The sequence below is a fragment of the Rhinichthys klamathensis genome, unplaced genomic scaffold, assembly GCF_029890125.1.
Source record: "Rhinichthys klamathensis goyatoka isolate OS25496 unplaced genomic scaffold, OSU_Roscu_1.1 h1tg000059l_1, whole genome shotgun sequence".
Lineage (NCBI taxonomy): Eukaryota > Metazoa > Chordata > Actinopteri > Cypriniformes > Leuciscidae > Rhinichthys > Rhinichthys klamathensis.
In genome coordinates, this window is record NW_026606604.1 from 7,849,069 (window position 1) to 7,874,333 (window position 25,265).

General features: G+C 37.7%; 1 protein-coding gene across 1 annotated transcript in view; it reads left to right on the plus strand.

Annotated features, from left to right (window-relative positions):
- The window catches only part of dpyda.1 (dihydropyrimidine dehydrogenase a, tandem duplicate 1), a 190,950-nt gene that overhangs the window by 151,559 nt on the left and 14,126 nt on the right, over positions 1–25,265 (plus strand). The window contains 2 exon segments of the mRNA XM_056249222.1: positions 5,623–5,765; positions 18,874–19,053. Of these exon segments, the coding sequence (XP_056105197.1) occupies positions 5,623–5,765; positions 18,874–19,053 (323 nt within the window).

Here is a 25,265-nt window from a genome sequence, read left to right on the forward strand (position 1 = left end):
TTTGAGTGAGTTTCTCAGCTGTATGAGGCGATGTGCTTTGTCAGTGTCTAAAGCCAGCAGTGGTGTTGTGAAAGGAGGCATTTGTGCTGAGGTCGTCACACACTTCACAATGTGCAGTGGCCTTAACTGACCACAGACGCCCAGCATTCTGACCAGATCTCTGAATTATGCATCAGTCCCTGACCACTAGATAGTACGCAGTGATACCAGAAACGGTTTCCATAGTGTCACACACAAAATGTGCTTTAAGCAGTGCTCTGCCTTTGCAGGTTCATAAACACTTTTTTTTATTATTATTATCTATTTCGCATCATTGTAACCTGCATCGAGATAAATTCCTTGATGACCTTGACTTGGGATGTAATGTTTACAAATAATTTTCTTGCAGTTTGCTATCAGTTTTCAGTGTGTCAGCCGATGTTTTTGAGGCTGGCGGCGATGACTTTGTGCCCCTCACTGTTCTCAGCAGATTCTGGCACGTTACTTTGTTTAATCGCATAATTGTATAAATGTAATGCCATCATTTCATCAAAGAGAAAAGGTGAACTGATGACATTTTCTCAAATGTCAGAGTTATCTTAAGTCTTTTATTACATCACATTTAAACGAGGACACACGTTCGCCATCTCCTCGTGCTATTATTGTAACATACAATCAGGTATTCATAGAAATTGCTTATTATACTAATGTGACTGTCATGGGTCCGTCAGGGTGATCAGGTGTGGGGTTTGTGTCTTCAAACAAACCAGAATTATAATTTTGAACTAGATTTTTACATTTTATGAAGAAGATGTAGTTATTCTCTCACACTGCATGTTGTGACAGACAACTATTGTAGTTGTGCAGTCCGGTTCTGTTCGCACTGCAAAGTGTTCTTGATCTGTATGTTGTCTATAGTTTTCTATAAAAAATATTAGAACATCCTTAAAACAAGATCAGTTTTATTGTATTTATTAATTTGATTCATTTTTATTCAAATTATATTCAAAGAATGTATTTTGTTCTGAGAAAATACATGCAAATTGTTTTTTTCCTCTTAAAACCAGTCACAATTTGTGAGGTTTGTGTTTAAAACAGGACAAAACTAATGACCAATTAATCCTCAAAAACAATCTCTTATGCAGTTTTGCTTCTCACATACATTTTTCTAAATTAAAGTTGTTTATTTAGATATTTTACCAGAAAACAAGACATAAATGCTGATTTCTTTCTTTCTTTTTTGCTTAGTATCTTGTGGCTAAGTGGTTTTGGCATGTTGCTATATGGTTTCCAGTGGCAGAAAATTATCCCATGATTTACTCACCCTAAAGCAGGGGTTCTCAAAGTTTTGATAGGTGAGGGCCAATTTAGGAACCCAACATTGAACTTGGGGCCGCCAATGGGGCGGGGGAGAAAACTGGAAAAAAAAACTGAAAAGAAAATCCCATTTGAAATTATTTTAATGACCAGGTTGCATCTCTACAGTTTACATTAGTTGCAATAAACACATTTTAATTCATAACTGAGGCTAAACCTGGCAAAACTTGTGAAAATCTTGGGGGGGGGAGAGAAAGAAACTTTTAAAATAGAAGCTTACCAAACAAGTCATCATCATCATTCATTTCTATCATTGCTTGTCAGTCGCGTTTCCATTATTGCAGAATTGCATATTATTATCTATCTTTTTTAACCCGTAACTGAAAAACGAAAAATGAACGGTTGTTGTCTTTTTAAAACGCAAAGTTGAACACAATTTTAATTTGAACTGGCTACACCAACTGCTGCGCGAAAAAAAGTATATCGACAGACTTTTTCAGATTTTTGTTTAAATGACGTTTTGCCCCTTTATTAAACATTTTAAATATTCACAAATTAATATGGAAAACATGTCGATTTTACTGGTTTTCTAAGGCCAAATTAGAACCTGGAATTGATATTTTTCCCGCAGTGATGAATGAGAAGAGCCATATAGCCTGTGTCTGATCTAGCCTGATTTATAGGTGAGTTATAGGCTAATGATAATACATGCGTCTGAAAAAACAGCGAGTCATTTTAATTGTTTATTAATAAACTATTGTTAAGTGTCGGCTAAAAACATATCTCCATCTCCGCTGTTAAGCAGATGCGCTTTTAGAGAGAAATCCACCTTTCACGGATTACATAATCAGGTATTTGCTTTCGATTCGAGTTTGTTTGTTTAAAAGTGCACATTTTAAGCTTTAAATAGACATAGGCTATATTTTGTTTCAGTTCTCGCGCTCCAGTTCACGGAGATCATGAAAGCGCGTAGCCTACTGATTGTTTTATTTTATTTTACAAAAGCACGTTTTCTTGTTGTTTACACAAATAAAAGTAGTTGCGAATAATGCATTATTATTTTCTGTATGACCAGAAATGATAGACTAGTTTAAGTTGTTTCCACTGTTGATAGGAAAATGCAAGTGTTCGCGCCCGCGAAAAATTTGAAAGGTAATGGAAACGCGGCTATTAAGCTTGACATTGTTAAGATTATTATTAAGTCACATTGAATATTGATTACTTGGTTAACATACCCTTTTAAATTGCAATGGGATTTGTGGTGCTGGTTTCGGTTGGCCACGATTCCTATTCCTGTGTAGACAACCACTGTTCCTGGTGGCCTTGGGAGTGAGGTCGAGTGCGATTGGTCGGTCGGACCATGTAATTACCGCTTATGCCTATAGATGCCGCTAAACACCACTAAACTGAGATATTCATTTTTTCAAAGCAATAGTTTTAACAGTTTTACAGATGTAATCAGATGTTATCGCGGGCCGCCAGAAATGTTTCGGCGGGCCGCCATTGGCCCGCGGGCCGCACTTTGAGAACCTATGCCCTAAAGCCATCCTAGGTATATTCCCTGTCTCTTCCAAGCTTTATAATGGGAGTGACCTTAGATTTTGAAGCTCAAAAAAGCACATCATCCATCATGAAAGTAATCCATACTGTTCCAGGGGCCTAATAAAGGCCTTCTGAAGCAAAGCGATGGACAGGCAACCCCCGGCCTAGCGCTGCCAATGATGCAAGTGATAATGATTTAGTGTTCTTACTGGCCTAAGTCAAACAAGTCCACACATAAGTAAGTTTATATGGTATTCCACTGTTTCTCTAGATGGGGCTCAGGTCCACACGGTATGTGTTTAATACTTAGAGTTAGAGGTCTGTTCAAATCCCTAACTCAAAGAATGACCGACAGTAATATTGAAGCATCACTTGCCTTCGCAAATCCCATTAATTATGGAAATCTGAATATATATGTATATATGGAAGACGAATATTTATGGCAAACCCAGTGGAGCTCGGCCGTTCTCTGAGAGCATTACCCATTAGTCATTAACACAGTATGATAATGATGGGTGTGCATGTTTGACGTCTCCACCATGCCTTCAAGCTCCTGCTTTTCATCTATATTTCCATCTCTTTCTCCGTGACTTCTAATTCCTCTCACATCTGATTCCACATTTCAGTTTCATCCCCAAAATACAGATTCGTGCAACCTTTCTGTGTCAATAACTTATGTTCTCCTGAAACAAATGAACAGCTCTTGTATATTTCCTCAGCTTCAATTACCATTCCCAGCATTCTCTGTGTGTGTGTACGCTTGAGGGAGTTAGACAGGATGTTCATTATCATACCATAGGTCAGGTCTGTGTGTATTTCCCTAATTGCCTCTCCTTGTACGTGATTTTTTTTTTCTCTCCTATTGCCTTTCTTCTTCTTGTTTGATGATGCCAAATTCCAGGCCTCTGTGTCCTGCCTGATTCCTCCGTACATCCGTCTGTGCTCAGAATTATTCATCGGAATAGCAGGTGTGACGTGCAGCGTTTTAGCAAGCGCCTCGGACTCACCAGAGATGAGAAGCTTTCCCCATCCCGCAAACACAGACCCTCTAGTGACCCGACGACGGTTTCTGCTAGACTAACCATGACAACACGCCACACAACATGCTTCCACATCATATGGAAACAATGAGGCTTGTTGTTTCCCAATAAGAAAACGAGGGTCGTGAAGGAGTTTGACACCATCTGTCAATCTTTCAACGCCCTCCCCTGCTCCTTTTTTATTTCTTTTTTGTCCATCAGAGTCTCATAAAAGCAATTTTTTTCCCCCTATGTGTTTGTAAACAGCTCCGGGGTGACAGGGTCCTACCTGTGGAGAGGCTGCAGTCGCTGAGAGTAGCTCATCCATTTCTAATGCAATTAGAGGTGTCAGTATCTCCTCCTGAGAAGCGCTTCCTGCGTGGCCACTGAATATGGGTCCTCCTTCCATTTAAATCCGCTGGATTAGATTTGAGTGTCAGCTGGCAGACCTGCTAAGTGTCCCCTGACTAAGTAGACTGAAATGTGTGTCAGTATATTACATAGCTTTTCAAATACTCTGTTTTTCATTGGCTTGCGCAATGTTGTTGCAAAAAGATGAACCGACTGTCTCAGATGTTTCTCTGAAAATTCAGTAAAACATGTAAGCCCCGTTCACACCAAGGATGATATGTATAAAAATATAATTCTAAAAAACGTTAAAAATTTCAAATAATAGTCGACACCACAACTATAACGATAACGTTTTTGCACTTCACTTGGCCTTTAAAGATAAGTGTTTGTTCAAATCCTTAATCCTAACTAGGAGCAATAGCTGTACATATTTTGGAAGAATTTTGATGAGAAATGTTTGAGATTGTACTAAAATCTAACTTTAAATTGCAAATTGTGGTGTCTCAGGCTCAGCAAATCTGACCACTTTTTTGAGATATTTTTTAGATTTATTAGAAGCTCTAGAGAAAGATACATATGAGATTGCTTATGTCTTTTTCTCGGGATAAAAATCAGAGAATCGTGGGACATCAGTAAAAGTCTTTGTATTCTTTCCATTTAATCTCATTGCTGCTGTCTAGGGAAGATGTTAAAAATATATTTTGTGGATTTTTTTTTTTTTTTTGTGGAAACACATAATATATCCCTTATTTATGTTATGTAGGATGAATGTGCATCCTGTGTTTGAAACCTTTTGCTGCTGTTTCACATGTTCTGTAATATACGTGGAAATGCCGCCATTAACTTTACATGCTTCTTCAGAGAAGATCGACTGAGACGGTGTTCCTTTAACGCAAGTCCTCCGTATCATTAATAAGGGTCATTTAGCGTGTGGGAGAGAGCGCTGGCCCGCGCTCTTTGTCTTTAGTGACACCAGCGCCAAATGAGGAGAGACAATGTCTCCCACTGATCAATGAGGGGAAAAAAGGCTGCCAGTGAAATGAAGTTAAATCTAATGTGATAAACGGCCCCGTCTGTCAGCGGGATCAGATCAGGGGTTTTAATTTTATTCAAGACATTGCGGCTCAGGTAAATAAATAAAGGGTGTAATGTAAGGAGGCACAGCGCTCCCTAGAGAATCTCAGCCTGAAATTTTAGAGGATGAGATGCCGTTTAACGAAGATAATTTATCTCTGCTGTAGTCCTTCCACCTGAGATCCGAGATCTTCACACTGGACTTTTTTTTTTATCTATAAAAGTAAAAAAAATGGTTCCAGTGAATAATGATATATATATATTTGATATATATATATGATATGTATATATTTATTTATTTTTATTACATTTATTTTATTTTTTGCTTGCATCTGTTTAGGAAATGCCATTCGGCCCATCGCATTGCGAGCAGTGTCCGCTATAGCGAAAGCTCTGCCTGGTTTTCCCATTCTGGCCACCGGGGGCATCGACTCTGCAGAGTCCGGATTGCAGTTCCTCCATGCAGGAGCCACAGTGTTACAGGTAAGTGATAGAGGCTGCATCCGAAATTGCATACTCTTAAGTAATAAGTAATTACCCTTCCACCGCTAAAAAGTATGTTCTATATAGTATAAATGTGTGTAGTATGAATGGACTACATTTGCCATGTTGTCATGTGACCTACCAGTGTTAGTTGCACTTTTTCCCATTCATAAATCCTCTCTCGTGGCCTCATGGGACAGTAAACTGTCCATCGTATGCACATTTCAGAAATTCGTCTAAATTAATTAGTCATCTTGGTACTCTTTGCCTAGTCTTTTACGAGTACTATGAATTCTGACATACTACTCTTATCACATACCGTTTTTCTCTACTATATAGTAAGGAAGTATGGCGATTTCAGATGAAGCCAGAGTCTCTGTCCAAGACAGTGTGCAGTATCAGATCAGGCTGTTATATATCAGCACTTTATTCAAATCAAACAAAAATGCTCTGTAGTGGGCTGAAAAACGAATCACTTGGTATAATAAGAACAGTTTTTGTTTTTTCGGGAAAGCATCCATGTACTTTTACAAATATGAAGTCAAATATTATCTAATGATGATTTTATAATAAGACCACCATAAAAGATCAAACAGGACAAAAAATACTGATAAATTGCAGTAATGATATAAAAAAATATATTTTGAATGTAATAAGTTCATTCAAACCTTCGGCCTCGTCCTGCTCGACACAGGGTCCTATTATGCCCTTTTACGAAGTCTTGATTTTGTTATTGGGGTGTACAGTATTAGAATATGCTTTCATGCTTGATTGATCAAAACAAATTATTTTTCACATATTTTACATTATTACAGCTCCTCTCTCTTTAGTTCTGGTTTCGATAAAGCCCCTCCTTCCGAAATACGAAATGTGCTGTTATTGGTTAGCTGGCCCAGTGTGTTATGATTGGCAGCACTTAGCGTGTGTTAATGGGAAATGTCCCACCCCTCCATAACCGCGAGTTCTGCTCTAACTGTAAAGGATTGCGGTAATTTCTAACCCAATTCAGACCCTGACAATGTTAACAAACAAGAAGAGCATCCAGAACGGATTTCATGCACGGACTTTGCAAGCACGGATTTCACAGGACGTTTCAGAGTGGTATGTTTTTCTTGTAGATTATAGGTACGATGTTATCCACCATTTAATCATGATATTTGTCGGAAAACTATGGTTATACAAACAGTAATCGATCGAGTAATCGAGTTAATTTTCCTATGTAACGGCGGTGAACAGCCTTACAAAAGCGAGAGTTTACAAAAGCTGTAGTAAACAACACTATATCAACACTAATGTATGTTGGCTAGCAGGTGAGCGTAGCAACAACATAAAACTTATAATTAAAACTGTTAATAGAAAACGCAACTGCAAATAATAAGACATACTTACAAGTTGTCATCCACAAACAACAGATTGTCCCGACAAAGAGGAAACTGTTCCATTTCAGGAGAAGCTTTTGTGTGTAGCCTACATTGTAGTTCTGGAAGCTCTTCTTCGTAAAATGTGCAGTGCACAGATAAACATCGGGATTATAATGTTCAGGAACAGTGTTTAAAATACATTTTAACCACTCTAACCTCGTCAGCCGAATGAAGGGTGGACAAAACAGTGTATCTTTGACATATCAGCAGCTCATCCAGGCCTCGTCCTCATTTCTGCATATTCCGTGGGCCGGGGATTATTTAAATGAGGAACATTATGACTTCATAAAGCCCGGAAAAATCGTGTTGTAGTCCAAACGAGCCGTTCATTGTAGTTCATGGAAAGTGGATTCCGTTAAAGTCCGCCTGTAGTGAAAATCAAGCTTTTAATGTTGTTAATATGTCTATGTGGTGTTTTTAATATGCTTTAAGACAAACCATGTGCAAATTCATAAGTCAAGAGCATTGCTGAGTTATTTTCTCCTTAAAACTGCTGTGAACTAAAAGCGGTTTGAAATCACTGGTGTTTCTGACATCACAAACTACCTTGTAACCAATCAGGTCAACGTGTGATCGTCAACGAGTGGATCTCTGAGCTGAGTGAGCGAGTGGAGGAGGGGCTCATTTGCATATTCATAGAACCGCGTATACTAAATGAAGCAAGAACATTTTTTTAAATTTGTAATTTTGGTGATCATCAAAGATGAGTTTTAAGGGATAAAATGATTGACTAGTACTAATATCTTCCTTTGGAGTAGACATTGAGCTTTGTAACCTTGCAGATCTTTTTTATGTTCAAACAGCAACATTACGCACTAACTAAATTTGAAAAAGTGAAAAAGCATAATATGACCCCTTTAAGTTTGATCAAATGTTTTAAAAAAATTGTGTATAAATGCAATAAAGATACATATTGTCTGATTTTTTTTATTTTAATTGTCTACTTTTATATGCAAGATTTTTCTCATTCACTTCAGTAGTGTTTTGCTTTATCATAGCTTCCATTAACATTAACAAACATTATAATTTCATTAACAAACATTATAATTACTTTATAAAGTACTTAATAGCTCATTAGAATCACAGTGCTACCTGGAAGAGGTTGCTTTGTTGTGTGACGTCACCATAATTAATAATCTATGCGACTCATGTCTAAATATGTTTCTAGTTTATGACACAATTTGTCATGGTGTGCATTGTGTGTGTGCATTGATACGCAATTACTTTTAATTGGTATCGTCAGCCCTGCATTTGTCTCAGCTGTACACAAAGTTTTAATTAGAAAACTTTGTTGTAAATGAGATACAGTATAGTTAAGCATAATATTTAGATTGCAGATTGAAAAGTGTTTCTAAACTCTCCACATCATGGCTTGCTTGTGTCTGGGGAGTAATCAAATAGAGTATCTGTATGCAAATTGAATCTCTATCTTTGAATAAATGCATTTACTATTTTTAAAGGTTGATTTAATGTTTCGGTAATGTCTTTCCCTCTCCTACCTGTTCAGTGGGAACACTTGGGATCTGAAGAGCCTTTTTTGCATTCAGACATTTGTCCTTTGAGTTAATATGAAAATTTAATTACAGAATAACTTGGGCTCTTAATAGAATCATAATGCGTTCGATTACAGATCCTCCGCTTTAAAAAGCCGTAATTTGTATTTCGTCTTACTCAATATAATCACTATTTGTGATGCTTTTCTTGCTTTGGAAATGTTCCTGCAAGTGATGAAAGAAAATGCGTTTTTGTGTTAATATTTTGGGTTTAGTGGAGGATTAGCGCTGTGAATCGTGGGGTTTGGATCTGGAAGATGAGTTTGTCGAGAACACCCGCTGTGACACGCGTCCTTTCAAACACATCAAAGAGTCTGACTGCTGAGAAACTGCATGCAACACACATCTGTGTGCTTCATCAGCGCCGCCGAAAACTGATTCTGATTGCTGCTTCCTTTGCAGTGTTTTATCCTCAAGGATAAAACCCGCTCAACCGGGCCTGGCTTGGTTTCGTTCCCCGCACGCCTGCCGAATTCAGGTCAGGTCTGGGTCAATGGAGAACGAACCACCTTTTGGTTTAGGAACGGTAGCGGTTGAAAGAATGCGCTGTAATTCGAACTGTTGCAATCAGCGAGACTTGTAGTCAGAACTGAAGGGACTTGGAAGGACTGAATGGGAGAATCAGGCTCTTCAAAAGACACAAAACGTCTCGGTGTAAACACAAGCGCTGTAGGCGCTCACGCTATTGTTTCTAAGCAGACACATCGATTCGACGGCGCATCAAAAGTATTCTCCCAAGAACAAATAATATAATGAAGTCCATTCATATCCTGTATTGATTTCTCCGGATCGAAAAGTGTTGAACCTGTGGAGTTTTGACTTTCCTTGGTTATTGAAGACAAGATATAGGGTATGTTGGAAGCAGAGCCTGATTTATCCCATTAACTAAGAGAGCTGTGAAACCGTAAAGATAATCGTGTAGAGCTTCGGTGATACCTGCAGTCTTTCTGGTGTATATTTCCCTAAAAGTCAAGCAAATGTGTGCAAAAAAAGACAAATCATTCCATTCAAATGATGCACGGCATCCTGGAGAACAGCGGATCCTTTATTAAAATCATAACTCAAAGTTCATGGCCGTGGCTCTTCCACATTTTGCACAGACTGTGGATGTCGCAATGATACACCAGCAGTGTGTGTCGCTCTGATAAAGAGCTCAGATTAGCATTCTAGATTAGCATTGAAAATATTTGTTTTAGAAAATCAGTTCGTTAGGATGGTTTATCCCCTTCAAAAATGCTTGTTGAATCAACCCGATTTTACAATTGAGTGATGTACAAATGTTTTGCAGATTGGCCTGAATCATTTGAGAGAACTGGTTGAAAAGAATGATTCATTTGAAAATTGCAAGACTATTTGGATTACACAAAAAAAAAGATTCCATTTTAGTTGCAAATACATCTTATTTTTATAAAACCAAAATAAGATGTGTTAGAAACATTGTAAAAATCCCTACCCGGTTGGTTTTCTGTTTGGCTTCCTAGTTTTTCTGCTCTTTTTCACTTATATCGCTTATGAACGTCTGTGCGGCCGTGCGCTTTTTACTTTTAATGGCAATTCGGGGGCGGCAATTGCTTGGATGGTGGGTTCATGATTATGTTTGCAGGTTCCCTATTAGCATTGGGTTTAAATCCAAAATATTGCCAAATAAAATAAGCACTTTCAAATTTTTCTTTGAAACCAAATCTTCCGCCATCGTCTTGTTAGTCAGCTCGCCTTGCAGCAAGCCTAATGTCAATATAATGTCTTCACAAAAAAACAATCCTGAAATCTTGACCAAAGTGCAATATTTTTGGAATGTTTGAGTTTGTTTACTTTTAATATAGCATTTAGCATAATATAGCAAAAAAAAAAACATCTTTAGCTGCATCCAAAATCACATATTGTATTAGGGATGCACCGAATCCAGATTTGTGGGGTTCGGCCGAATACCGAATCCACTGGTTAAGATTCTGCCGAATCCGAAACCGAATACCGAATCCTACTCTCATCCTCAGTCCATTAACACAGTAAACACATTAATGAAGTAAACAAAGTGGATATTTCATTTTATTTTATTACTGTAAATAATAAATACTACTTTTACTTTTATAACTGTAAAAAAGAAGAAAAAAAGAATAAGAAACATTATGCATTTTAACAGTGGCGATGTTGTGTAGCCTATTGTTTAGAGTCCTTGCCACCATGAGACAAATCGGCATTGCAAATTGAACATGTAGCTCGACTTGAATTGCCTTCTTTTCACTGAAAGTACTGCCAAACAACACTTTTTCTGCTCACGAGTTCCATTTTCACTTTCTCACAGCCTAATGCATTGAACGGTGCACCTACTGTAACGAGTGGAAATAAGGTGTGGCCCCTTTAAGAACTGCGCGCTCTCAGTTAAAACTGTCTGCACGGCAGTCCGTATTGTATGTGCCGTGCGCCTCGAACACATGCCCATGTATGCAGTTTATTTCAGTTGTTTGATGCTCATTTTTACCTTATTTTGTTAAGTAACGCTGTGGATGGTAGAACGTGTGACAGACAGTTACACAAGTTCGATTGTGGAATAAAGTGCGAGTTGCGAGATGCCAGTCGCCTCCGTGAGTCTGTCTGGCCTCTGCAATAACTTTAGCTGTGAGCTATCCCTATTTTTCTTCCTGACACAACGCGTTACACTACAGGCTTGTTCGACTTGAACCTGAGCGCTGCACAGACAGATCAGTTTATGACAAGTACCGCGACTCCGCGAGAGCAATTCAAAAGCATGGAGCCGTCTGCTCTCTATTCGTTCACGCGGTACTTTGATGTCATTCACTGATCGGTGACTTCGATGTAGCGCGCGTAGTGCAAGCCTAGGGTTCGGTTCGGTGGAAAAAAATTATGAGGTTCGGCAGAAACCGAACCCCGTTAAAAAGCCCAATATTCGGCCGAATCCGAATCCTGGATTCGGTGCATCCCTATATTGTATAGTAATATATTTGGTTTGAAACTAAAAAAGTGTGTTCTATTTAGTATGAATGTGTGTAGTATGAATGAAATTCCGACGTACTACTGTACATTTGCCATGTTGTCGTTGTCATGTGACATACGGTGTCAGTTGCGTCGCTTCACCATCATTCACAACAGTGGCCTCATGGGAAAGTAAAGTGTCCATCGTATGCACACCTCAGAATCTCACAGGAAGTAGTAGCTCATCCGGGTACTTTTTGCCTACTGTTTTTCGCTCACTATGCATTCGGACATACTACTTGGTGTACTGTTTTTTGCCATTATTCAAGTATTCGTATTCGTATAAGTATGCGATTTTTTATGCAGCATTTGTGCTTATGGAATGTATGTACTTAGTTCACCCAAAAAGAAAAAAAAATTCTTCTGCAGAACACAGAAAATATTAAGGTCCAGATAACACTAGAGCCAAAAAGCAATGAGATATTTTTCAAAATATCTTCTTTCGTGTTTCTCAGAAGAAAGAAAGTCATGCAGGTTTGGAACAACATGAGGGTAAGTAAATAATGACAGAATTTCTTTGCCTTAAAATGCTTGTTCCTTTTTGTCTTGAACTCTCGATTCAAATTACATAGCATTATTTGACAAACCAGGCGAGCTAATAACCCACATCGCTGAAACGTTACTGGGTTTCTGCGAGCATGTACTTTATTCTACCGCAGCTAATGTGACCCCCTTGTCAATCGATACTCTTTAGTTGATTCATTACCAAATACATCGCTTTGCAATCACCCTGTAGGGGATCCAGGGCTCCTCATGGTGCCGTATTGACTTTCATGTGTGATGATAGTGTAAAAGTAACCTACCTGTGTTTAGCGCCTGTTACTATTCAAGAAAAATCCAAAGATCTTGGAATGCTACTAGCTTAACACAGTCAAATGACTTTCATTTACTGAAGAAACGATGTCAAACGTTCACACTCACGGTGTTGTTGTAAAGTATAATGTCTGCTCCTTTAATAAGATTGGGCTGTTATGATAGATTTTCGCCTGTCATAATGAGACAGTAAAATAGCTGCATTTAGTGGCAGCTGTAGGAGATCAGGACAGCGTTTTCATAGGGAGGTCTTTGGGGGCAATGGAGCAATATTTCACTAATGGCAGAGCTGGTTCAATCTTAATGATCCACACTGTAATTTGGGTCCTTCCCGGTGCATGTAAACAGTTGCGAGCAGCAATAAAGAGACCGTCATCAAGTAGTAAAAATGACTTGTGGCCTAGAAAGCATCAGGATTTTGTAATTTCGTTTCAAACTGCTAAATGTTTCCGTAGAGAGGGGTGTAAAACAAAAGATTTGTCTACAACAACACAAAGCGAGCTTTCAACAAGCAGCCTGGTTAGAGTTGGCCTCAGAAACCACATTTTTACGATGTTGCTGTTTGCTTGCAGTTAGTACAACGTTCTAGATGTAAAATTCAGAACATGACATACTGTTTACGTACTTAGATAATTGTAGATCAACTTGTAGATCATTTTAGTTCATTTTATTTTCATATAATCAAATAAAATGTTAGGGAAACATTGTGAAAATGCCTATTTTTTTGGTTTTCTTTAAAGTCCCCCTGGCCTGTAATAATTGTATCCCTTAAAACACATCTTTGATCACCAAAATAACATATATATATATATATAAATAAAAATAAAATAGCTTGAATGTAACTTTACACCCCTTGCTTCATTTAGTATACGCGAAACCATGAATATGCAAATGATCCCCGCCTCCACTCACTCACAGCAGCTCAGAGATCCACTCGTTGACGATCACACGTTGATCTGATTGGTTACAGTTTGTGACGTCAGAAACACCAGCGATTTCAAACCGCGTTTTTGAGACTGTCTTTAGTTCACAGCAGTTTTAAAGAGAAAATACTCAGCAATGGTGTTGACTTATGAATTTGTACATGGTTTGTCTTATAGCATATTAAAAACACCACATAGACATATAAACAACATTAAAAGCTTGATTCTCACCACAGGGGGACTTTAAGTAGCCTCAAAACATCAATATAATGTGTTTTCACTTAAAAAAAAAAAAAAAAAAAAAAAACGTTTTTATAGTTGCTTTGGTTGTGGTTATGTTGAATCTAGTACAACATTCTAGATGTGAAATGTAAAAAATATTGTAGCTAGAACGTGGTGCAAGGCACTGTAAAAAAAAAAGTACAATCAACTAATATGTTTAAGTAATTTCGACTTAAATTACATTAAACTGATTTTAAAAAATGAGTTGAATTTTGTATATTGTAAAAAAAGTTTAAAATTGCTTAACTTATTTTGATGAGTTTAAGCAATGTACTGTACAAACATGTTGGCATAACTTTTTGATCATATGATTTTTTACCGTGTATATTTGAAGACAAAAAAATTATCAGTATAAAAACTGCAAATTGGTGAAAACTACATTTAAGTTGGAAATACAAATTTAATTATATACAACCAAAATAAAAATATTGGAAATGTTCTGAACAAACAGGATTTTTAAGTAGCTTCAAAATGTCAATAAAACAAGATTTTACTAAGGAAAACCGGACTAAACTGCAATGTTTCCTGTATTTATTTGGGTTTTAAAATAACAAGCTTTACATTTAAATTAAAATGCAATGACAATACTGTTGTTTGTTGACCGAATATATGTTTATGCCAAAAATACAACAAGGCCATGTTGCAACGTTTATGAAATACGGGTGACTAAATGATGACCGAATTTTAATTTATGGGTGAACTATCCCTTTAAATTCACATGCATTTTCAGTTGTGCGACCACACATAAAAAAAAAAAAGAAACAAAAAAAATGCTTATATCTGTAGAAAAAAAGGCTAAAGGTTGCATCCACTTGTTAGATACCAAACTAGACTGTATTGACTAAATATAGTCCTCTGGTTCAGTGGCTTGTGAAACGTATTTACTTCCAGTGACTTCCATAAAGATGCAGTCTTTTACCTGAAGCGCTAGACAAAATATCAGTTGCTCGTATTTTCCCGGTGTGTTGGTCAATCGGTGCGAATCAAAAAGGACAAGAGCTTCATGCATAGTCATTGTAACATTTGGATGCCAAACTAAATCTCTTTGGGGGGAGATGCACGGCTAAATGCCAGGATTTTATTGCAGGAAATAAAAGAGCAGACAGAAAGAGAGAGAGAGAGAGAGAGAGAGAGCAAGATGAGGGTAGAGGGAGATGGAAAGAGCAGGAGCGCTGGATCTAAAAGCGTCTGAGATCTCAGAAGGAGTCGAAATCAATGCACCACCACAGTTTTCAGCGCAGATAAAAAGGACCTGCCGTCTCAATTGCCTGGAAACTACTTAGAAATTCTCACTTCAAATTTATTTCAGGACTCGGCCACATTAGCGCTAAATACTCCGTGTCAGGATAGCTTTGATGTTCTGCATCAAATGAAAAGCAATAATGGGCAGCGACTCACAGAGCAACAAGCCTTGGATTTTACGGCCTCATCAGACATAGGATCACGCCGTTTCGTTTTGTTTGCTCTTCTTTTAATCCTAATGAATCATTTGTTAGCTCTTGTTAGGTTTTTTTTTAGCACAAATATGGTTCTGGCGCATATGTGTCTATTCATAGTTTTTCTTTGATGAGCAACAGACCACCCATCCTTCCTCCGTAGGACCACTGATCCTCACAAACCTGTTAAAACGCTGTCCAATTGACGCCGTCTGCTCTGTTAACTGCAATAATTACGAATCAATTGTTAAACTGCGGCAGGCATCAGTGGACTCGCGTATTTGTTGATGTTAAATCAAGGTGAAACAACATCGACCTGAATTGGCCTCGTTCAAAAAAACAAACATTCGTTTGTGATGTGTAGATACGAACTGTGGCATATGCGGGGAGAGAAACAAGTTTTATGCAAATTAGAATTATAATGAAAACATATCTCCCAGAGATGCGCTAGCCAGGGTAAATGCCTCCATTTTCTCAGCATGAGGTATGCCGCGTGGGATTTAATTTTTAAATATACAAATGACGCAGCACGGCCAATGATCTGCACCCCCCTCCCCCTGAGAAAGTCTTTCTTGTGACCGTGAGGAGGAGGGAATAGGGCTGGGAATTGTTAGGAATGTAATGATTTGGTTCCGATTCCACTTAACGATTTGGGTCCCTTAATGATTCCATTTGCAGCCCCCTCCTTTCTCACTAAGCAACACATTGGAGTATGGAAACATTACTATTTTGAATGTTTTTTGAAAGAAGCCTGCATCTATTTAATCAAAAATACAGTAATATTATGAAATATTATTACAATTTAAAATAATGGTTTTCTATTTTAATGTACTTTAAAATATCATTTGTTTTCTGATGCAAAGCTACATTTTCATCAGCATCATTACTCCAGTCTTCAGTGTCACACGATCCTTCAGAAATCATTCTAATATGCTGATTTATTATCAATGTTGGAAACAGTTGTGCTGCGTGATATTTTTGGGGAATCTGTGATACTTTTTTCTGGATTCACTGATGAATAAAAAGTTAAAAAGAACAGTATTTATTTTAAATAGATTTTTTTTTCTAACATTATAAATGTTTACTATCACTTTTTATCAATTTAACATATCCATGCTGAATAAAAGTATTAATTTCTTTCTTTTTTTAAATGACTGACCCCAAACTTTTGAACGGTAGTGTATGTTGTTACAAAATATTTCTATTTTAAATAAATGCTTTTTTTTTTTTTTTACTTTTTATTCATCAAAGAATCCTGAAAAAAAATTATCACAGGTTTCAAAAAATATTAGAATGTTAGAAATATTAGCATATTAGAATGATTTCTGAAGGATCATGTGACACTGAAGACTGGAGTAATGATGCTGAAAATCCAGCTTTGCATCACAGGAATAAATTATATTTAAAATAGAAAACCATCATTTAAAATTGTAATAATATTTCACAATATTACAGTTTTTCTGTATTTTTGATCAAATAAATGCAGGCTTGATGAGCCTTCTTTCAAAAACAATAAAAATAGTAATGCTTCCAAACTTTTGAGCGTTACTATAGGGCTTTCGATATAACGCGTTAAAATAATTTTTCACCCACACCAGACCTAGTACTTCTTCTTACATTTCATACAGTTGATTGGTGACGAACATCAGGGCAACAGATTACTGCGTAAAAGAGCCTATAGAATGCAGTTAGAATGGCCCTAAAATTCAAGATATCACAGCAAAAATGCAAGTTTCTATCTCAAAAAGGCCTATATGATATGATATGATATGATATGATATGGTTAAGCAGTTTCAGGAGCATTGCAAGACAGTCTATAGTATTTTAGTGCGCTTTTTCATCAGTATCGATGGAGGACTGCAGACCTTCAAGAACTGTTAAAGGAATGAAAATCAATCTAAAAATTGAACTGGCTACGAATAAGAACCTTTTATCAAACCCAATCCTAAAACTAAAAGCGAGATATCAGATACAAACTCCGAGAGAGTCGAGATCCAAAGGTCTACGTGTCGAGTCAGGAACCAGCTGTGAGACTTGCAAAGCGACTGAATGCTAATCCTGTGAAAGAAGGCAGTTCTCGGCCCGACTCTGGCTGATGTCAGATCGGTGATAGCGCCAGGAGATAAGCGTGTCTTATCTGCTTCCTTAAGACGCGGTGTGACTGCCATCTGAAGTGCCGTAGACACTTGCACAAAGCCAGGCTTCAAGCGCCCCGCACGTATCACAGTCTCTGAGCTACAGAAGTATAAGAGAGTCAATGGAAAGGGCTCGGGCGCGCGCTGACGTGCGGTTGATGAGTGAGCATAAGCTCTGCGTTATCGGACTCGTCTCTGCCCTGCCAGTAATGAGAGAATGAATTAGATTTCTCTTAAGGTCAATTGTATTCTGCATTTCAGACCATGTGCGTTGTAGTACTGCTTTGATTCAGCATGCTGACGTTTGTCTTTTGAAGGATGGCACATGTTTTAATGACCTTCATTTCTCTCTCTCTCTCTCTCTCTCTCTCTCTCTCTGGATGTGCATGTGTATGTGTGCATACAGTTTATTTATTTTTATGGGTTTTGTTAGTGTGCATGCAGCCTAGTGGTTACTGGTGGGACCTGGTATCTGAAGGATTGTAGGTTTGAACCCTACAAACCTTACATTTTTACAACTTAAAGGGATATCTCACCTAGAAATTAAAATGCGGCCTTTATTTACTAATTTACTCAAGTAAATCCAGACTGACAAGCACAATTATGAAAAAACGTATCATAAATAAAAAGTGACAATTGGTCATTTTGCAAAACAGAAGATGCTGCATGTACTGTAAATGGATTTTCGTTATACTGTATGCGAAAGAGTGGTCAGTACATGCAACATTTCTTCTTTTGTGTTCCAAAATTATGATGGAAATAAAGAGATCTGTAGAAATAATGACAGTCTCCAAACATGTTTTCTAAAACACATTTGTATTTTTTTTTATTGTTTTTTGTTTTATATTTACAAAAAATATTTATATTTTATATATATATATTTTGTTGTTGTTGTTTACTTACTTAATTTTTTTACTGCCGCAGACCCAAAGATTTTTCACCTTAAGGTGTTCCAAAAATGTTGTGTAACTTCCAAAATGTTGATGGTATCAAAATAGCAGCAAAAATTATTCTTCCAAACATTTTATTTTATTTTATTTTATTTTATTTTATTTTATTTTATTTTATTTTATTTTATTTTATTATTTTATTTTATTATTTTATTTATTATTGTTGTATTTTAATTTATTTATTTATTTTTAAAAAATGATTTTAATTTCATTTTTTACTTTAATATTTATTTTTGTGCTATTTACAGATTCTATGGCTATCACAGAGATTTGAATTCTCAGTGCACCTATTTTCAGTCATATTTGTTGGTTGTAGAAATATTTTAAATGTGGTATTAAAAATATATATGCTTACAGCAGCTTTAAGATGGTGCCATTCTGTCGTGATGTTGCGTGTATGTGGAGGTGTATTGTGATTTTTATTTAAGACATTTTTGCCATTTTATTTATAGCATATAAGGACATGAGGACATGCATACAAGAATTGGGAAATGCTGCAAGTCAGATTTGAACTTGCATTGCCCATATGTGGACTAAATACTAAACCACAGCTCCGACCTGAACCGTTATTAAAGAATCTGGTTCAACTTGCGTATTCCCACAGGTGTGCAGTGCGGTACAAAACCAGGACTTCACTGTGATCGAGGACTACTGCACTGGCCTGAAAGCCCTGCTCTACCTGAAAAGCATTGAGGAGCTCCAGGACTGGGACGGCCAGTCTCCTCCTACGGCCCGCCATCAGAAGGGGAAGCCTGTGCCTACGCTGGAGGAACTCAAAGGAAGGGTAAAAGACTTCACAGCTGTATTAAAACACCCTTTTACTGATGATTACCCCTCCCTAACTTCCTCTCACACTGCTTTCATTATTACAGTTCTCTGACACGCCATTAAGGAGCTAAACGCAATTCCCATAATTCTACAGATTTAGGAACAAGTGCTCATTAATGCAGCATTAGTGTTACACCCTGGACTCGCATCCATCCATTTACTTGTTGTTAGTTCGTAAAATTCCATGTAATAACAGCGCTGTCCAATACACAGAGTGCAATCTCAAAGGTGAAAGAACATTATAGTGCAGCGCTTAGTCGTTATGGCCCTGTTTTACTGTTTCTTCTGCTAAAACGAAGCACTTGGACCAAATTGAGCAGTTTTAACACGGGTAAGGTTAAGGTGCGCACGAGGTCTTGCAGATGGATCGAATTTTTCCCGAGTTTGAATGACCAAAGGAGCTTTGACTTCCAGGGGAAAATAATTGGTTTATTTTTATATCTCAACTCTTATTCCTCGCACACGGCATTTACATAGCAGCAACAAAATAATATAGAATCAGAAAATGAGATTTGACAAAGGCAGCTTTTCACGCTTTTAATGGTTTGTTCTTCACGTGTACGTTCAGCCCTCGGTAATCTCCCTCGTTATTTGTGCACAAGGAATATTAGGCGGCATGTAAATGAGCAAAACTTCAGTAAACTCCTTTCAAAGCAGCGAATTAAAGGCCTTTATCAGATCACATCCTTTCTGCTAATACACCAGCCGAGGGAAAAGCTTTGAAGCCCGCCTAGTGTTTTCTAACACGCTATAGCTGCGACTTCTCAGCGTCTGACTGCAAGGCGGCTCAGCGCAATAGTTTAAATGCTAATGCCAAATGAGCGTCGTGGAATGAAGGAATAAAACGAAAGAGAAGCAGGCTGATAAGTGTAAGTCATTTCCATGTCGACAGGACATTAGTGCTGGAATTGTGGCAACAATGGGAAAACCGAGGGAATTGTCGTGTAGAAACATCGCAGCGGTCCACGTGTCCTCAGGCAGAGTAGAAACGCATTCAAGGTTCCTGCTCAAAAGAAGGAAAAGCCCCTCACCGCACGGGTCACGGGGATGTATGCTTGACAGGCGGTCTTTTGTAAACCGAAAGAGAAGAAGAAAAATCAATGAACAGTAGACCATGTGAGCATTGTACTTCACGGCTGCTATTGTACAGTTCTGGCAAGCTACTTCTCTGTCAGATGGATAAATAAGAAAAATAGATTTGCATGGCTTTTCAGGGGAGACGTGATAAAGACCAATCACGATTCATTATGCATGTGTTATGACAACATTTGATCTTCAGTAACATAGGGTGTTTTATCAGAAATGTATATGGCTGATTTACACCAACATTCAAAAGTTTGGGGTCGGTTGGATTTTTTATGATATGCATTAAATTGATTTAAAAAAAATCAGTAAACACATTTATACACTAACAGTAATGCATTTAAACACATTTATACACTAACAGTAACTCATTTAAACAGTACATACATTTATGTTATTCAATTAAATGCTGTTCTTTTCAAAGAATCAAAGAATCCTGAAAAAATATCACCATTTCTATAGAAATATTAAGCAGCACAACAGTTTCCAACATTGATAATAAGAAATGTTTCTTGTGCAGCAAATCTGCATATTAGGATGATTTCTGAAGGATCATGCGACATTGAAATAAATTACATTTAAAAATAAATTCAAATAGAAAATTCCACAATATTACTGTTTTTACTGTATATTTGAATCAAATAAATGCAGCCATGGTGAACATAAGAGCCTTCTTTAAAAAATACAATGGTAGTGTTATATAATAATTTATTATTTTTATTCAATTGATTTAAAATGTAATTTGGACGAAAAAATTCAAATGATTCTGCACTGATAGATGTGATCACACTAGCTAGTTTACTTGAAATTTATTTTTAAAGCATTAGAGGCATAAATTCCATCTATTGTTGATTCATTTAACCATTCAAACCTGTCCAAATGATCAGACAGAGGTTGACTATTCACATTTTCTGAACGTTGTTCATTTTACCGTCATTCTGGCTTTTTAAACTATTTTATTGCATCTTTTAACATACTTTTTCCTACTCTTTCCTACAGTGTTAAATTCACTATCATATTTTCATGAAGAATCTATCTCCAATGCTGCTGGTATTATCATCCCGTAATTATTTCAAATTTGTTTTGCATTATTTTTATAGGTTCAAAGTTAGCTGCTAGCTAACATTTAGCAGGTCCAAGACTTTTCCCCAAAAAGTGAGAAATATCATTACCATCACATGTAGTGTACAGTATCTGGACCATTTCAGTCACTGTATTCAAGGTGTGTTCATACACCAACATAACAATATAAACTAAGGTTTGAAAAACATACTTGGAAGCATCTGGTTTAAAACAAACAGGTATTTATATGTGACACACACACACACACTCTCACACACAGGCTCCATCTGTTCCTCTTTCTCCCCTAACCAGGGCGTTGTGTCGCCCCTGACAGTGTGAGGCAAGACAACCTTGCTGAAGGCTTCATTACCATTATAGTCCTGCCAGGCAACAGTGAGCTGCACAGGCAGAGCGCTGTTTACAAGTTTTAATACCCCCACGGTCCAGCCTAGCTGAGAGAAAGCGGATCAGATGTCCAGCAGACACACAAACAGGCAACAGTTTCAGTGCTGCACTGCCTAAGCGCAGCGTTTTAGAAATGGCAGAGGAAACCCAACTGCTCTTCCCCTGAGAGAACGATCCTCGCTGCCTCGGCGGGAAGAAAAAAACAAACTTGTCTTTTGCTGAACGCTCCCTTAGGCTCCGTTTTATAAACCACAGCGACTTCTGTGCTCTTGTCTTCTTTCCTTCACGTTGTGGAGTGATCAAGCTGCCTTTTTTTATTCTTTGTGGGTAACAAATTTTATCATACCCCTCGCTGTCCTCCATCACCCTTTCTTATCTCTTCTGTCTTCAGTTTGGCACTGTTTTTTATTCCTTTGCTCTGTCTCTCTGTCTTTCAAGCTTTATTTAAACCGTGTTCGGTATGGTGCTTGGCTGCTCGCTGTTTTCAGTCTCATCGAACTTGCCACAGGTGAGCTGTCAGTCAAAGGAGTTGATGTCTAAAAGCGGTCTGACAGGTAATATCAGTCTGGAGACCTTCACTGGCTGACACAACACCTTCTTGTATCCCAGCTTAAAGGGATAGTTCAACCAAAGATGGAAATTCTGTCATCAATTACTTACCCTCATGTCATTCCAAACCTGCAAGACTTTCTTTTATCTTCAGAACACAAATGAAGATCTTTTTGATGAAATCTGAGAGATTTCTGTCCCTCCATACGCTGATTTCACGCTACCGCCATTTTGAAATCGCTCCGGTGGGAAGAAAACCGGAAGTGTCGCCTTTAATCATAGGAGAGTCGCGAATGAGATGGCGTATTGTTGTGTTTAATGTAGAAATTAGTTATTCTAAAAATGTACATACATTTCTTTCATACTTTAGACTATATACAGTGAAATTCATTTATAAATAAAATTATTTTTTTATATATAATTCAGAACGTAAAAAAAAGAAGCAGGAACGAACTATATACATATCCTATATTGGATATTAACATCCAATAGTGTAAATCACGGCAGCAGCTTCAGGTTGGTAGTCCAAGGCATTGTTGTCTATCTGTACTTCGGGGTTCTTCCCACCGGAGCCTCGCTTTCGATTTCATAATGGCGGCTGCGTGAAATCAGCGTATTGGCTGCTACGCGACTGACACTTTGACGCTTCAAAAAGTGTCAAATTAACACTGTTTTAACATCCCAACCAACTCACCCCAGCAACATTTTCACAACCAGTGGCATGAGTTTAGGGCTGGACTACATGTTTGACCTGTGACGAGTCTCTTCTCTTCCTGTTACGGCGAGCTAGTGGGTGTGGCTAGGAGACTCATCAACGGAACGATGTCCACCTGTTCATCCCTCTATAAATGTTTAGACTGACTGGTGTACACAGAAAGGTCTTTCCTCCGGTTTACTTTGTGTTCGATTTATGTTTGATTTGGGCTCGGTTAGTTTCTTTGGTTAGTATTTTGGTTTGCTCTGGCTGATACATTTACACCCATGCCCTTTGTCAGGCATTACAGACGACCACGTTTTATTGTTTTATACATTTTTCTAATTATGTGAATAAAAGTTATTTTCTTTTGCAATCCAATCACTGTGTCCTCCATTTCATTTGCCACGGCTTTGAGCCGGTCGTGACAAATGTGGGGGCTCGTCCGGGATATCCTTAACGGGATGCTCCGAATTTTTTTTATTTTAGTTTGTTTTTTTCTGTATGGTGAAAGCAGCTAGAGCAGTTGTCTCGGGAACACGTCCGTGTTTTGTGATGGTAACTTGTTAATCGGTTGCCATTTCAAACACTGGTTTACAGTGTATAAAAACCCGCTGCAAGTAACTGTACGAAGATTAGGGATATGTTTAGATAATTTAGAAATTTAGTTAGAGGGATTGTGTATCCACTTTCTACCCCTCAGATATATTTTTGTAAATTGGTTAACCGTAGGCTACTCTTGTTTTATCATGGATTCAAAGGTTGAGGAATTTATTAGTGCTCCGTCTGAAGTTCTGTTGGATGATTTTTCTAAAGATCAGTTAGTAGAACTTTCAACTCATTATAAAATTAGTTTGTCAAGTCAAGATAAACGTCTAAAGGATAGTATTAAAACTGTGATTAAGACTGAGTTATTTGAATGCGGAGTTTTGGAATCTCAATCTTTGGAAGATGCGTCAGGTTTTGTTAGTGCTGCTGCACCAGTGTCTCATCTGACATTTGAACAACAAAAACAATTGTTGTTAATTCAAACAGATACTAAAAAAGAAATGCTAGAGGCACAAAATCGCCTTGAGATGTCTAAATTACAGTTACAACAACAACAGCTTGAACTGGAACGTTACCGGTTAGATCTGATCAAATCCGGTCATTTAACAGAAGATGTAAAACGTGATTTGGCTTCGTGTAAATTTGATGTAGTGACTAATATGAGGTTGATACCTAAATTTGACGAGAAAGATGTTGAACGTTTCTTTTTGTTGTTTGAACGCGTGTCAGAAGCACGAAATTGGCCAGATGAGGAATGCACGCTTATGTTACAGTCGGTTTTTACAGGGAAAGCTCAAGAAGCATACTTGTCTCTGAATGTGGAAAATGCTAAGGACTATTTGACTGTTAAGAATGCTGTATTAAGGGCATACGAGTTGGTCCCAGAGGCATATAGGCAAAAATTTAGGTCCTGGAAGAAAACCGATAGTCAAACGCATGTTGAGTTTGTACATGATATTTCACTTCACTTCAATCGTTGGTGTGCAGCTTCTGACGTGAAAACGTTAGATGATTTAAAAGAGTTGATTTTGCTTGAACAATTTAAAAACTCTGTGTCGCAGCGGGTAGCAACATATATTAGTGAGCGTAAACCCGACACCGCAAATGAGGGGGCTGTTATAGCCGATGAATTTTCATTGATTCACAAAACCTCTTTTGGCTACAAAAATGTTGGAGAACATTTTAAGAGAGAGTCATGGCATGACTTTAATAGACCTCCAAAACCTTTTGGTGGTATATCGGACAAACAGCGTCTTGGCTTTGTGGGAGGAAACGATAGAGAAAACGTCTGCAATTATTGTCATGAGTTTGGTCACTGGAAGAATGAGTGTCCATTGTTGAAATCTAAGTCATCTTCAGTAAAACCTGTTGTTTTGGCTATTTCAGAAGTAAATAATGTACAGAAGAGTTCCTTGTTACGTTGTTCAACATTTTCTCCATTTATCACAGATGGTTCTGTCAGATTGGTAAATTCGATGGAAGATATACCGGTCAAAATTCTCCGTGACACGGGTTCATCAGAGACATTTGTCCTAGAGTCTATATTATCTTTTTCAAATGACTCTTACACTGGGAACAATGTGTTGATTAGGGGTATTGGGTTGAATGTGATATCTGTTCCATTACATAAAATTGTTTTACATTCTGACTTAATCCAGGGAGAGGTGGAAGTTGCTGTGCGTTCCTGCTTGCCTGTGGACGGAGTGCAGGTGATCTTGGGAAATGATTTGGCTGGTGAACGAGTTTGGCAGAATATTTCACCGAATTTGGTGGTCACACCATCTGTGTCGATGGTTGACGCGAGTGATGATGTTTTTACCTGTTCT